Source organism: Chiloscyllium plagiosum, chromosome 1 (assembly GCF_004010195.1).
Source record: "Chiloscyllium plagiosum isolate BGI_BamShark_2017 chromosome 1, ASM401019v2, whole genome shotgun sequence".
NCBI lineage: Eukaryota > Metazoa > Chordata > Chondrichthyes > Orectolobiformes > Hemiscylliidae > Chiloscyllium > Chiloscyllium plagiosum.
Window position 1 is genome coordinate 153,345,668 of NC_057710.1, and position 15,199 is coordinate 153,360,866.

General features: G+C 38.9%; 1 protein-coding gene across 2 annotated transcripts in view; it reads right to left on the bottom strand.

Annotated features, from left to right (window-relative positions):
• Window positions 1-15,199, bottom strand: part of lrba (LPS responsive beige-like anchor protein) — an 875,634-nt gene that overhangs the window by 625,093 nt on the left and 235,342 nt on the right. For both annotated transcript variants that reach the window (XM_043699606.1, XM_043699616.1), the window contains exons 31-32: window positions 2,358-2,436; window positions 1,649-1,782 (exon numbers count right to left, since the gene is read on the bottom strand). In XM_043699606.1, the coding sequence (XP_043555541.1) occupies window positions 1,649-1,782; window positions 2,358-2,436 (213 nt within the window). The remainder of the gene's footprint in view (window positions 1-1,648; window positions 1,783-2,357; window positions 2,437-15,199) is intronic.

Here is a 15,199-nt window from a genome sequence, read left to right on the forward strand (position 1 = left end):
CCACTGAATGCTCTCAAAAACTGATATGGATGTGAAAGGTTCTAGTTTGATTACATGTTGAGGTTTTCCTACTGCTTGACACAATTGACAGAACTTACAGAATATGACATATCTTATGGAACTGCACTACATCATTGTTAAATCTTGGCCACTTAAAATACCTGTTTATCAATATTTGCATTCAGTGGATTCTTACAGGTCCTGTTTGCATTTTCTGTATGCTTTCATGTTCTGCCATAGGAATTTCTATGCATCACACACAATATCTCCTCACATTATCTAGGTGGTACTAATATCTGATGAACAAACATCTATTCATCATCCACAGCTCTGAGAGGATGGCTCCACTTCCTTATTAGAGCTCAGGTTTTAATAAATATGATACACTCTCGAAAGCCATCAGTCTCAGCTTCAGTGTAAGCTGTTTGAGCTAAATCTGGATACGCTGCCTCAATCAATGAAGACAAACAAAATTTCTTTACCAACCAATCAGCTACCTATTGCCAGCTGAATCTTACTCTGCACATATCTGGTGGCGTGCTGACTTACCTCACCTCCACAGGTTGCAAACCAACAGATTAAACACAACTCACGCGTTCTAGTAATTTGTTTCCAACAACTATTTCATAGTCCTTGGTTTCAAAACAGTCCTTTTCATATTTTTGACCATAATCAATAATACAAGAAGATAAAAAAGATGCAATGTTTATAATTCACATTCATTGTACTAGCAAGGACTTCTTCTAAGGCATCCTTAAAAAACACTAAAATCAAGTGAGAATGAATTACTACAACTAAGCCATATATTTGAACTTATAAATACAATAGGTTTTTGATTTTGAGCATACTATTTAAAATGCAAAAGGATGGCTTAAATTGAAAGTCTGCTGGGAAATTATCAGTTTCATGGATTAATACACAACCATTTCAGTTACTGGCACACCTGGGCTTGAGTCCCACCCAGATTAACTGGAGGAAACAGTTAGGTTTCTTTATATACACAGACTGGATGTGAAAATAAACTTGGTTCATCAACATGGATATCAGAACACAGTTTTCAAATGGTCACAGAATTTTGGCCATAATGGTTGAAAAGGTGACTGTTTTTCTTGCAAAGTTAGGAGAGAAAAAGCTTAACTCAATAACTAGTCAATTATGTCTTACTTGGGATGATGTTGACATTGGACCTGTATAGTAAGCAAAACATGTCATCCCTCAACAGACACACACACACACACCTTGGCTAAATTTTCCAGTGCTGATCAAATGTCACCAAAAAAATTATGAACTAAATGTTTCACATAATAATGGGACAGAAGGAAAAATGGACCCTCATTTTCACAAACAGAGCTTTGGCTTACATATCAGAAATGTCTATTTCAGAATGTGAATGGAGAGATGGGGTGATAGAGACAGCAAGCGGGGCAAGAGGGAAGGGGGAGCGCGCGCACACGCGAGGGAGAACAATACAAAAGACAGTGAACAAAGGTGAGAGAGACACAGAAAGAGAATGAATGAGTGTGAAACAGAGAGAGAAAGAGCAAAGAATAAAGGAGATCTCAGCTACATAATTCATAACTGTCTTCAAAAATAACTCAATGCAGCCTGCAAGTATTAATATACTTTAAAATATACTTGGTAAACTTACTTGTACCCTCAATGAGCAATTCTTGCCCATGACTACCCAGTAGAGTACGTGAAAGAAAAGGAGCAAAATCCACAAAAATCTCTCTCAGAAGAGGGGCTGTCTTCTCCAGTGCACGTTCAAGCCTTGCTGTAATACTAAATCGGTAATAAAAAATTGTTACATTTAAACTTTACAATGATGATTTATTAATTCGAAGATACAAAATTAAACTAAATTATTTTGAAGTTATGATTTGAAGATCAAAATATTAGCACAAACTAATAATAAAGAACTGGAGAAACTCAGCAGGCTCTTGGCTTATGTTCATTTGAAGAACAGTCATGTTGGACTCGAAACATTAACTTTTCCTTCACTCTATGGCTCATGCCAGACCTGCTGAATTTCTCCAGCAGTTCATTTTTCATTTCAGATTTTGAGCATCTGCAGTATTTTGTGTTTATTTGAAGTATCAGCACAATTCACTTGTTACACTATTTCCACCAGTTGTACTAAAAGTAGAAACACTGTATCAGATGTTTATTACATATATAAATACCAAATTTTATATAGTAACAATTTACTCAGTACATAAAATTGGAATTCTTTTCATAAGATCATGCAGTACCAAATTCCATTTAGAACAGCCAAATGAAAAAGTAAACGAAAAGCAACATAACAAAAATGTAACATAACAGATCTTGATAAAGGTTAATAAACAAAAACTTATTACCTCATATTCGTTGCAGAGTCCTCTGGCATTGGAGACACAGTTTGAACAGATGGCAGCTTTGAGTTGGATGGTCCACCACCTAAGAGAATTCAATCAACAAATTTACTGACAAAATATATCTTAATAAACTTTTATTTGGCAAAATTGGTATTATAAACGCATGTTCTCCATTTGTCTATGAAAACAAATGGGGTCTTCGAGGTTTTTTGCGATAATGCTTTTCTTGAAAACAAGGTGGGTCCTACATTAGAATTGGTGCAGCACAATTTTCAAGTTCAACTTGAATTTGGAAAGCAAAATGAGGCAACAAAATTTGTCAAAACAAAGAGGGCCAAGCAGGAAAACAAAAATACAAATGTTGCATTATTCCTTAAAAATGATACATCTTCAAGTTGTGTTATGCGTTACATATTGCTAATTGAAAAGTGAGAATTAAATTGTAGTTTTAGTTGGTAACTTGAAAAGGATTATTCGATGATCTATTCTGAAGAATCATTAACCAGAGACATTAATGTTATGTCACTCTCCTTAGATGCCACCTAATTTCCAACATTTCATGCTTTAATTTTTGAATTGCAGACTCAATTTGCTTCTGCAATAAGACACACTCTCTAGGTATGTGATCTCAAATTTCATATTCATACATTATATTTGTATGCACTTCAAATGCTTTATGTGCTGACTGGTAAGATTCTAATTTTAAAAAGTATGGAAGTGCATGGAAACAACAATAATAGTATAATTGTGTGGAACTGTTCTGTCAAAAGGCCAGTATAAAGTATGTGTAATCAATAACAAGCAGCTCCAATAAACGTATCAAAGCAATAGCAACATATCACCGAACTGTGTTCTGAATGCTACAGGAACTAGTCTGGCAATTCTCAATGAGCAAGTCACCATTATCAGCAAGAAACAAAGTATTGTTTTCAAAAAAGAAAACCTCCAGGCAGGGTTTCGTTGCACATCACTAGTGTTCCATCCTTTGGGTCAAAACATCTGGACTCAAGCCCCACTTCAAGATGCAATGGCTACAGAGGTGTGTAATGCCATGTCTAAATAAATTAATAAAAATAACCGTAAAACTGAAATTTGATATACAGGTGCCTGCATTGTATGTTGTAATTTTCTACTAAGAGAAATGCATGTAGTTTTGTTACTGTCAGTACAGCCACATCTGCAGCTAGTCATAAATTTTTATCGGACAAAGGTTATCTCAGTGTTGTAATATTTACTGCTAAATTTTCATTGGATTGTGATTAATATTCATAATAGGGTTTCAAGAAGAAAGTAATAGATCTCAACATTTGGGGCACTGGTGGCTCCAAGTGATCCAGCCTGAACAGCATTTCAGGAATAATATCTCATCAGTGAACTACATGATGAAAAGTCCTTTAAAAAACAAATAAAATTCAAATTTACTCAATTCAGTAAGTCTGGATCGTGAATAATATAGATGTTGATGTACTCACAAACATCACCACCTTAATGATAACAATTCTTGCTATATACATGCCTGAAATGCTTCATTACCTGAGGAATTGCAAATGGAGATGAAAACAATCAATCACCATCAAAAGCCCAAATTCTCACCTTATTATGGTCAATGACTAACATGCAGGTATCAATCCAACTCCTGTAGGAGACCCTACGCCACACTGATTTTTAAAAAAAAATTCCTTCATGGGATGAGGGCGTTGCTGGCAAGGCCAGCATCTATTGCCCATCCATATTTGCCAAGAGGACAGTTAAGAATCAACTACATTGCTGTGGGTCTGGAGTCACATGGATGTCAGACCAGGTAAGTATGAAAGTTTCCTTCCCTAAGAATATAAGACGATAAGAACTCGGAGCAGGAGTAGTCCATCTGGCCCTTCAAGCCTGCTCTGCCATTCAATACGATCATGGTTGATCTTTTCGTGGACTCAGCTCCACTTACTTGTGCTCTCATCATATCCCTTATAGATTTTTTTGAATAATAAAGGCTATCGTTAAAAGTAGCCTTAACTACTTCACTGGCAAGGTATTCCTTAGATTTACAATCTCTGAGTGAAGCATTTCCTTCTCAAATGGTCCCCAACTTGTAAAGACAAAACAAGTCTTTGTAAAGACAAAACCATGGGTGAGGGCGTGTGTGTGGGGTGGGTCAGTGAGTTAATGTTGTGTTAACACCATGAAGTTGTAAACAGTTCTGATGGAATCATGTGTCTGAAATGGAGGTTAATCTGCTGGACATTTGTGACTTGACCTCATCGCTAGTTCTCTTCCTACTTTTTGCCATGGATTATATAATTTACCATAAACCTATTGCTATGACAATAAAGCTGTTGATACCTGGGAATTTACTAGTACAGCTAGATCAGGAAGAGGTAACTGTTAACTGCAATTATTGGTAAGCAGCAGGAGAAAAGTTGGAGCTGTCTTTTTTTCTATATGTCAAATTAAAGCATTGACCAATAGCATTGGGAACTATCGTTAACATCAGAGCACAAGAAACAACAGCAGGTATAAATCACATGGCTCCATGTGCCTGCTCTCTGATTTAATATCATCTTCTGCCTCATTTTCATTCTCCTGCCGCCCTTCCCATATCCTTATATTAGATTGAACATCTGTTTATTGCAGCATTGCATATACTGAACAACGGAGCATCCACATACTGTGGAATCGAGAATTCTGAAAAATTCAGTCTTCTGAGTGAAGTTGTTTCTCTTTGACTGTAGTTGCACAGATTGTTTTGCTGCAATTGTACAATTGGTGAGATATACCTGGAGTATTGTGCGAAGGTTTGTTCTCCTTTTCTGAGGACGGTTGTTCTGGCTATGAAGGGAGTGCACTGGAGACTTACCAGGCTGATTCCTGGGAAAGCAAGATGGATTTATGAAGAGACTGGTTTGGTTAGAATTATATTCCCTGGAGTTTAGAAGAATGAAGGGGGATCTCATAGAAAAGTATTAAATTCCAGCAGAATTAGAAAGGGTAAACACAGGAAGGACGTTTCCCATGGTAGGAGAGTCCAGGACACTCAGTCTAAGGATTTGGGCAGGCTGTTTTGGAGTGAGATGAGAAATTATTTCACTTGGAGAGCAGTGAGCCGTTAGAATTCTCCACTACAGAAAGCGGCTGAAGACAAAACATTGAATGTTTTTCAAGGAGGAGATAGGTGTAGTTCTTAGTCTGACGAGAAAGTAGAATTAGAATTAGGTTTATTGTCATATGTACTCAAATACACACATACAAGAGTACAGTGAAAAGTGTACAAAGTTGCCATTTCCCGTGCTTAGATATAAACAGACCTAGGGACAAAATCGCAGGTATAAATTAGAAAAACAAAGAAATAAAGGCAAAAGTTCAGCATTACATTCTTTCTAAAGCAGGGAGTCCATGCTGGGCTTCCCCGAGGAGGCCAGGAGTCTGTGAACGAGGAAACTAAATAGGATGATCAGCCATGATTATTTGAGTGGCAAAGCAGTTTAAAAGGGCTGAATGGCCTACTCCTGCTCCTATTTTCTATGTTTCTACTGAACATAATTTCCCTGCCTTTCAAGCAATAACCTTATTTATAAAACCCAAAATCCCTAATTTGCTGACTCTCTCTCAATACATTCTGCTGCCTTCAAAAATCTATTTGGATAAACTCCCAGGCAACTCTGTCTCTGCACTATTAATAATATTATTTCTCCAGATTTCTTCTGTCACTTCCTTGTATTACATTTCATCTGTACCAATAATGTCTGCAGACACATCCATGAAAACGGGTGTCACATTTACCACTCTTCGGTTTTCGGGCTTCTCCTCCATATCTATGGAAGACCGGGACAAGCCCTCCCGTGACCTCCAATCCCACTTCCTAGAACAAACTAGTTTCTAAACTATCCAGGCCAGATGACATACCAACTTTGAGCATAGCTACCCTTTTCAGTACCTCCTGCCCTTTCAGTTTCCAAGCTATCCATTACCTCTACCATATCTGCTTCAAATAATGTTTTGACTCTTTTTAGTAAATACCAATACAAACTACTCATTAAATATTCTAACCTTGAGAATTGTTGAAAAAAGGAAATGCCATGAAAGCTTTTCACCTTGCAGTCATCAGGACAGATGCAGGAATAGCAAATTTCAAAGAGAATAATACTCTATGATGTGTTAGAAACAGGATGCTGATTGGCTGTTAAGTGGACTTCCAGTAAGGTGTTTGATAAGGTTCCCATTGTAGGCTTTTGCACAAAATACGTAGGCGTGGTATTAGACAATAAGACATAGGAGTGGAAGGCCATTTGGCCCATCGAGATCACTCTGCCATTCAATCATGGCTGATAGGCGTTTCAATTCCATTTACACACGCTCTCCCCATAGCCCTTAATTCCTTGCAAGATCAAGAATTTACCAATCTCTGCCTTGAAGGCATTTAACATCCCAGCCTCCACTGTGCTCCGTGGCAATGAATTCCACAGGCCCACCACTCTCTAGCTGAAGGAATGTCTCCTCATTTGTGTTCTAAATTGACCCCCTCTAATTCTAAGGCTGTGCCCACTGGTCCTAGTCTCCCCACCTAACAGAAACAACTTCCCAGCCTCCACCCTTTCTTAGCCCGGCATTATTTTGCAAGTTTCTAATAGGTCTCCCCTCAACCTTCTAAACTCTAATGAATACAATCCCAGGATCGTCCACTTTCATCGTATGTTAGGCCTACCATTCCAGGGATTATCCATGTGAATCTCAGCCGGACACACTCAAGTTCCAGTATGTCCTTCCTGAGGAGTGGGGCCCAAAATTGGAAACAGTTTTCTAAATGGGACCTAACTAGAGCTTTATAAAGTCTCAGAAGCTCATCACTACTTTTATATTCCAACCCTCAAGATAAATGACAACATTACATTCGCTTTCGTAATCACAGACTCAACCTGAAAGTTAACCTTTTAGAGAATCCTGGACTAGCACTCCCAGATCCCTTTGTACTTTGGCTTTATGCATTTGCTCACATTGAATTTCATCAACCATTTCCTGGACAACTCTCCCAAACTGTCTTAAATCTTCCTACAGCCGTCCCACCTCCTCAGTACTACCTGCCTGTCCGCCAAACTTTGTATCATCGGCAAACTTTGTCAGAATGCCCCCAGTCACTTCATCCAGATCATTTAATTATAAAGTGAACGGCTGTGGCCCCAACACTGAACCCTGCAGGACACCACTTGTCAACGGCTGCCATTCCGAAAAAGAACTTTTATCCCAACTCTCTGCCTTCTGTCAGAGGGCCAATCCTCAAACCATGCCAGTAGATCACCTCAAACACCATGGGCTCTCAACTTAGTCAGCAGCCTCTTGTGAGGTGCCCAATCAGAGGCCTTTTGGAAGTCTAGATAGACCACATCCATTGGGTTTCCCTGGTCTAACCTACTTGTTATCTCTTCAAAGAATTCTAACAGGTTTGTCAGGCACAACCTCTCCTTACTAAATCCATACTGACTTGATGTAATCTGACCCTGCACTTCCAAGAATTTAGAAATCTCATCCTTAACGATGGATTCTAGTATTTTATGAACGATCTAGGTTTGGTTAATTGGCTTTCCATCTTTTGTCTGGATCCTTTCTTGAACAAGGGGTTACAACAGCGATTTTCCAATTATCTGGGACTTTCCATGACTCCAGTGACTTTTGAAAGATCACACCCAATGCCTCCACTATTTCCTCAGCCACCTTCCTCAGAATTCTAGGATGCAGCCCATTGGGGCTCGGAGATTTATCAATTTTTAGACCTTTTAGCTTTTCTACCAGTTTCTCTTTTGTAATGGCTACTATACTCAACTCTGCCCCCGACTCTCTTTAATTGTTGGGATATTACTCCTGTCTTCCAATGTGAAGCCTGATGCAAAGTATTTATTCAGTTCTTCAGCTGTTTCCTTATCTCCCAGCACTAGCCTTCCTGCATCAATTTGGAACGGCTCAATGTCTACTTTTGCCTTTTTTTGTTATATTGAAAGAAGCCTTTACTATCATTTCTAATATTAGTGGCTAGCTTACCTTCATATTTGATCCTCTCCTTCCTTATTTCTCTCTTTGTTATCCTCTGTTTGTTTTTGTAGTCTTCCCAATCTTCTGATTTCCCAGTGCTCTTAGCCACTTTATAGGCTCTCTCTTTTTCTGCGATATATTTCCTGACTTCCTTTGTCATTCATGGCTGTCTAATCCCCATGGATAATCTTTCTTTTCTTTGGGATGAACCTCTGTACTGTCTCCTCAATTACACCCAGAAATTCCTGCCATTGTTGCTCTACTGTCTTCACCACTAGGCTCTGCTTCCAGTCAATTTTCGTCAGTTCCTCTCTCATGCCCTCGCAATTAGCTTTATTTAACTGTATCATCATATTGAGGGTGATTTAGTGGTTTGGATCAGAAATGGGCTAGCTGAAAGATGGCAGAGGGTGGTGATTGACAGGAAATGTTCATCCTGAAGTTCATTTACTAGCGGTGTACCGCAAAGATCTGTTTTGGGGCCACTGCTGTTTATCATTTTTATAAACGACCTGGATGAGGGCATAGAAAAATGGGTTAGTAAATTTGTGGATGACACTAAGATCAGTGAAGTTGTAGATAGTGCTGAAGGATGTTGCAGGTTACAGGGGGACATAGATAAGCTGCAGTGCTGGGCTGAGAGGTGGCAAATGGAGTTTAATGCGGAAACATGTGAGGTGATTCACTTTGGAAGGAGCAACAAGAATGAAGAGTACTGGGCTAATAGTAAGATTATTGGCAGTGTAGATGAGCAGAGAGATCTCCGTGTCCATGTGCATAGATCCCTGTAAGTTGCGACCAAGGTTGATAGGGTTATTAAGAAAGCATATGGTGTGTTAGCTTTTATTGATAGAAGGATTGTGTTTCAGAGCCATGAGATCATGTTGCAGCTGTACAAAACTCTGGTGCGGCCACACTTGGAATATTGTTCTGGTCCTCACTTTGTAGGAAGGATGTGGAATCTTTGGAAAGGGTTCAGAGGATATTTAGATTAGATTAGATTACTTACAGTGTGGAAACAGGCCCTTCGGCCCAACAAGTCCACACCACCCCACCGAAGCGCAACGCACCCATACCCCTACATTTACCCCTTACCTAACACTACAGGCAATTTAGCATGGCCAATTCACCTGACCTGCACATCTTTGGACTGTGGGAGGAAACCGGAGCACCCGGAGGAAACCCACGCAGACACGGGGAGAACGTGCAAACTCCATACAGACAGTTGCCCGAGACGGGAACTGAACCCGGGTCTCTTGCGCTGCGAGGCAGCAGTGCTAACCAGTGTGCCACCATGCCGCCCACAAAGGATGTTGCCTGATATGGAAGGAAGGTCTTATGAGGAAAGGCTGAGGGACTTGAGGCTGTTTTTGTTAGTGCGAGGTGACTTAATTAAGACGTATAAGATAATCAGAGGGTTAGATAGGGTGGACAAGTGAGAACATTTATTTTTGGAAGGTGATAGCTAGCATGAGGGGAAATAGCTTTAAATTGAAGGGTGATAGATATAGGACAGATGTCAGAGATAGTTTGTTTACTCAGAAAGTAGTAGAGGCATGGATCACACTGCCTGAAACAGTAGTAGACTCACCAACTTTAAGGGCATTGAAATGGTCATTGGATCAACATATGGATGATAATGGAATAGTGTAGGATAGATGGGCTTCAGATTGGTTCCACAGGTCGGCGCAACATCGAGGGCCGAAGGGCCTGTACAGCGCTGTAATGTTCTATGTTTAACTCCAAGTCATCTATATAAATTGTGAATAATCGCGATCCCAAAACTGATCCCTGAGGCACACCACTAATTACTGATTGCCTGCCAGAAAACACTCATTTATCCCCACTCTTTGCTTCCTGTTAGTCAACCAATCCTCTATCAATGCTAATGCCTTACCCCAAATGCCTTACAACTTTATCTTATGCAACAGCCTTTTGTGCGGCACCTTGTCGAAGGCCTTTTAGACATCTAGATACACCACATCCACTGGGTTCCCATTGTTCACCTTGATTGTAATGTCTTCATAGAATTCCAAAAGATTTGTTAAACATGACCTTGCCTTTCATGAACCCATGATGCATCTGCCCAATGGTACAATTTCAATCTAGATGCCTCGCTATTTCTTCCTTGATAAAAGATTCAAGCATCCTCCCCACACCAGAGATTAAGCTAACTGGTCTGTAATTGTCTAAAGGAGACATTATTGAACCAGATGGGTTTTTCTGACAATCAGCAATGGATTCACGATCATTCAACTCTTCATTCCAGATTTTTACTGAATTCAAATTTCACCATCTGCAATGGCAGGATTTGAACTCTGGCATCTGGAATATAATTTTACAAAAGCTTTGATCATGTTACACAATTATATGTTGCCCAGATTTCGAAGCACTCATAGCTCACTCTCTCAAATTAGAACTCAGTTGTAATGATATCTGTAGCCAACCAGATTGACAGACCCAAACTTAGCATGGGTAAGGAGAGTATTACTTGACAGCAGTGATTCCTTACATCCCTTTTTTTCAAGGATGAAAGTATGCAGATCAGGCAGTAATTTACACGGCAATAGTGGATTTTTTTTTAATATATTTGCTCATGGGATGAAGGCATTAGTGCCGAGGTCAGCATTTATCTGCTCATCCCTAGTTGCCCAGAGTCAAAGAGTCAGCTACACTACTAAAGAGTCACATGTAGGCCAGATCAGGTAAGGAGGTAAAATTTCCCTCCTTAAAATGACATTAGAGAACTAATATGTTTTGACAAATGACAATCAATGGTAATTACTTTTATTGATTCACACTTATGGGACGTGGGCATCAGTGATTGGCCAGTATTTATTGCCAGTCCCAGTTGCCCTTGAGAAGATGGTGGTGAGCTGCCTTCTTGAACCACTGAGTCTGTGCGCTGTAGCCAGATTCACAATGCTCATATAAGAGAATTCTGAGATTTTTACTCAGCGATAATGAAGGAACAACAACACATTTCCAAGTCAGGGTGAATCGTTTGTAGGAGAACATGCAGGTGGCGGTTTTCCATTATATCCACTACTCTTATCCTTTGAGGTGGAAGTCACTCTGCGCTTGGAAGCTGCTATCTAAGTATCTTCAGTGACCTTGGTCACCATTAGTCTAGATTTTCATTCCATAATTTATTGAAGTCAAATTTCACCAATGCCATGATAGGATTTGAACCCATGGCTGCAGAATATTAGCCTCGGGATCTGAATTACTTGCCCAGCGAAGTTAACTCTAAATCAGCACCTCCCTGAATTTGTTGCGATTTTTTTGGATAGGTCATAACTGGGCAATTTTCCAATGCCAGGTAGACACCTGTCTTAGAAAGGTTTGGCCAGAATTTAGCTAGCACTAAAGGGTAGGCCTTGAGCACAATTTCCACAAAGTTGTCATGATTCATGGTCTTCGTTATAATCAGTAATGAACCATTTCTCCATGCCTCAATGTTAATCAAATCACCTGAAGATTGGGATCAGAGATGATGACCTCACAAGATCAAGAATAATTATTAATACTTGGTTGAAGTTGCTTGAAATATTTCATTGTTTGCACTCAAATATATACTCTCAAAGTTACATCCTCTCAAATTGCTGAATTTACCATTTGTAATCAAATGTGGCACTACTGCACAGCTTTAAACTGTTCCTGGGTTGTGAAATGTTCAGATGTCTTTAGCATTCAAATTCTTATTGACTTGTTTCACCAGATTGAAACCTTATTTTTAAGTAAGCCTGACATATACATTATTGAATTAAGATAGATGGCCTGGCTTAATGATGATGAATATACAATGCCAAAATGATACACATGTGGGGCAATTTGTAAAGATAGGAACACATTTTTGCTGGCTGCTGATTTGAGTCAATTTGAGCTCAGAATAATAAGCTTATTGAACTGTGTAATCTATCCCATAACAAAGTAGTCTTGTCACTAATGGAACATCCCCTCAGTGCGAGGAGGATACTTGTTCTCGACTTGGACAGTATGACAGCCCCTCACATCAATGTTTTCATGAATGGATGCCCCTAGAATAAGAAAATTGGCAGGAATGAGGTTGAGAAGGTTGGTCCCTCAAGTTGGTTACATCACCATGTTCTACTTTCCCAGTCTGGCAACATCCTTTTGAACTCAGTTCCTGAGGTGTTATGAACTAGCCAGTGACGACCCCCGTCCATGGGATGTGCCCTTGCTCCCCTGAATGCTTCCTCCAAGGTGATTCAAAGCTAAGGGAAGATACAAGGTAGTTATTAGCAGGAAGTTTTATCTGAAACCATTAGGTTTTGAAAAATCCACAGGAAAGTCCCTCCCAATATCATAAACAATAGTGATGGATTAGTAAGGGATGTTAGTCAATAGGTAGATTATTTGCCATACTGTTTCTTTCACAACTTTAATTTTAAAGAATCAGATTGCCTATGCTTGCTTTTGGTGCATCCTTATTTGATGCCTAAGTCACAGCCTAACTTTTTCCAAAAAAAGCTTGCTTTTACTTTTATTCTTTGCAGTAACAGAGCGACTTCGTGGGCAATCTCAAAGTGATTAATTTTTTAAAATTTCACAGGCTATGATACTGATCATAGGAGGCCAAATTGGGAGCATATGACAAGTATTTTTCCCTACAAGCTTTAGTAAATCTGTGAATTATTAGTAAAAAACACAACTTGATAACAATCATTTTTGCCGACATTGGCTTTTTAATTCCCAAGTATCTTTTCAGTAAACTGAATTTGAGTTCTGAAACTGCCTTGGAGGGATGTGAACTCATGTTCTCCAATCACAAGTCTAGACCTTTCAGCTATTGTTTCAATTGTATAATTATGGTATTGATAAAGACTTGCAGTGTCCTCATGCACTTTCTCCATTTTCTCTCTCACTCTCTGATGCTGACCAGGGCCAAGGTGTCCTGCAGCACACCTTGGTTCATAACTGGAAAGACAGTGCAAGGAACTGTGAATGGGCTACAAGGACAAGGTTGATGCTCTCTCATTCAGATTAAGTTTGATAGTTTTCTTGTATTGTTCCACCAGCTGTGGGCTGCAGCCTATTGCAGGCAGCCTGCTGTTTCAGCCACTGCCTTGGGAGAGGGAAGTGTGTGGGGGTTACCAAGCTTGGAAGTCTCCAGGAAATGACCATAAAGTGAGGCAGTTTGCTCTGCCATATCTAGGTTGGTCCTGGAGAGCAGTTTGGGGAACATGTCTGGATCTAATAACAACATTAAAACAAAACCACTCAATAAAGTGTCAATGTTAAACACTGATTATATATTATTATTGTTGTTATAGGGATATTATTATTATCCCTATACCACTCCACAGTCTTATGGATACCAAATCCCATCATTATACTGAGGAAACCCTCAATTGTGTAGTGTTTCTATCACTGTGCCAAATAGGATAGATTATGAATAGATCAAGAATAGATCTAGCAGTTCAAAATTGGCTGTACATGAGACACTATAAGCCAACAGTATTGTATGCCAATACCATCTGAAACGCTGTTGCCTGGTATATTGCTCATACTTCCATGACCTCAAGCCCAAAAGACTGGAAAACAAATCCATGTACTACCTGTTTTCAGGCTACATTACTGCACCTGACCAAATGTGGTCTTCCACCTTAAACAGCTATTCATGGAATAAAGTTTCTAACCCAAACATTCTAATGGTGCACAAGTCACCTTTGGTAAGGAGACCACAATTTTAAAGGTGTCAGTAGATCCAACTCCACAAAAACAAATCTGAGTTGATCAGTTTCAAAACAGAACTTTAAATGTCAACCAAAAGTCTCAAAGAAGGCATTCGAAGTTGCTTTGAAATCTAACAAGAATGTTATTAAGTCATTTTTTAGCCAATACATGAGTTTGATACATTGAGCGATTCTGATCTAGTTTTTGAAAGTAACCAACACTTGGGAGGAAAACAAAGAAAGAAATTGTCACATGTTTCTCAAGTTCAAACATTCTGAACAAAATGCTTTACAAATAGTGACTAAAAAACTTACTTTTTAATATGTTGAAGAAATACCCAATATAGTCCAAAAACAAAACTCCAAGTTCCATTTTAAACTATAATGTGCATACAATGAGTTAAAGATGTCCAAACTAACTGCAGCAAATCAAGTAAGTCTGGCCAGATGCAGTAGCCCAATCAAACATGTGCAACCAAATTGATTTATCTATGTTAATCCCTCACTGATAAACTGGCTCCTTTTGAAAGGCAATTTAACAGACATTGGTGAATACTTGAAAGAAAATCCAAATAGATCATCCATCTGATATCCTCCTTGAGAACATCCTTTGTTTACACAAATTCATCAGTGACTAATTTAGTAGTGGCTTCAAGGGTACATGATAAAAACATGGAAAATATTTTGCTGAGCTTTAACAAAACTGCATTTGCTTACTGCAGCTCTGCTTAATTTCCAAACTAATTTTTTAATAAAATGGTGCCTGCCAATAATATCAAATATATATAATTGATGTAAATGCAGCTATTTATGCTGGGACTGTAAACTGGTTTAAAGAAAGTATACATGGTACAAGAAAAATAAGGTCAGCAAGACAATCATAATGCGTGCAGTGAGTACTCCATAGTTTGCAACTTTAAAAATATTTCATTTAGGACACAATCAGTTTCACAACAATTCAAAAGAAAATGTCAGCTGTATAAGTAATCAAATTTATTTAAGTAATTGCAGTTTATAGGCAACGACCAGAATCATATGTTATGAGACATCAATTATCGACCATAATTTTGCAAAACTAAAAGCACTCTCAACAGCACCAAAAAAAGCTGTAAGGACATACACCCCCATATTATG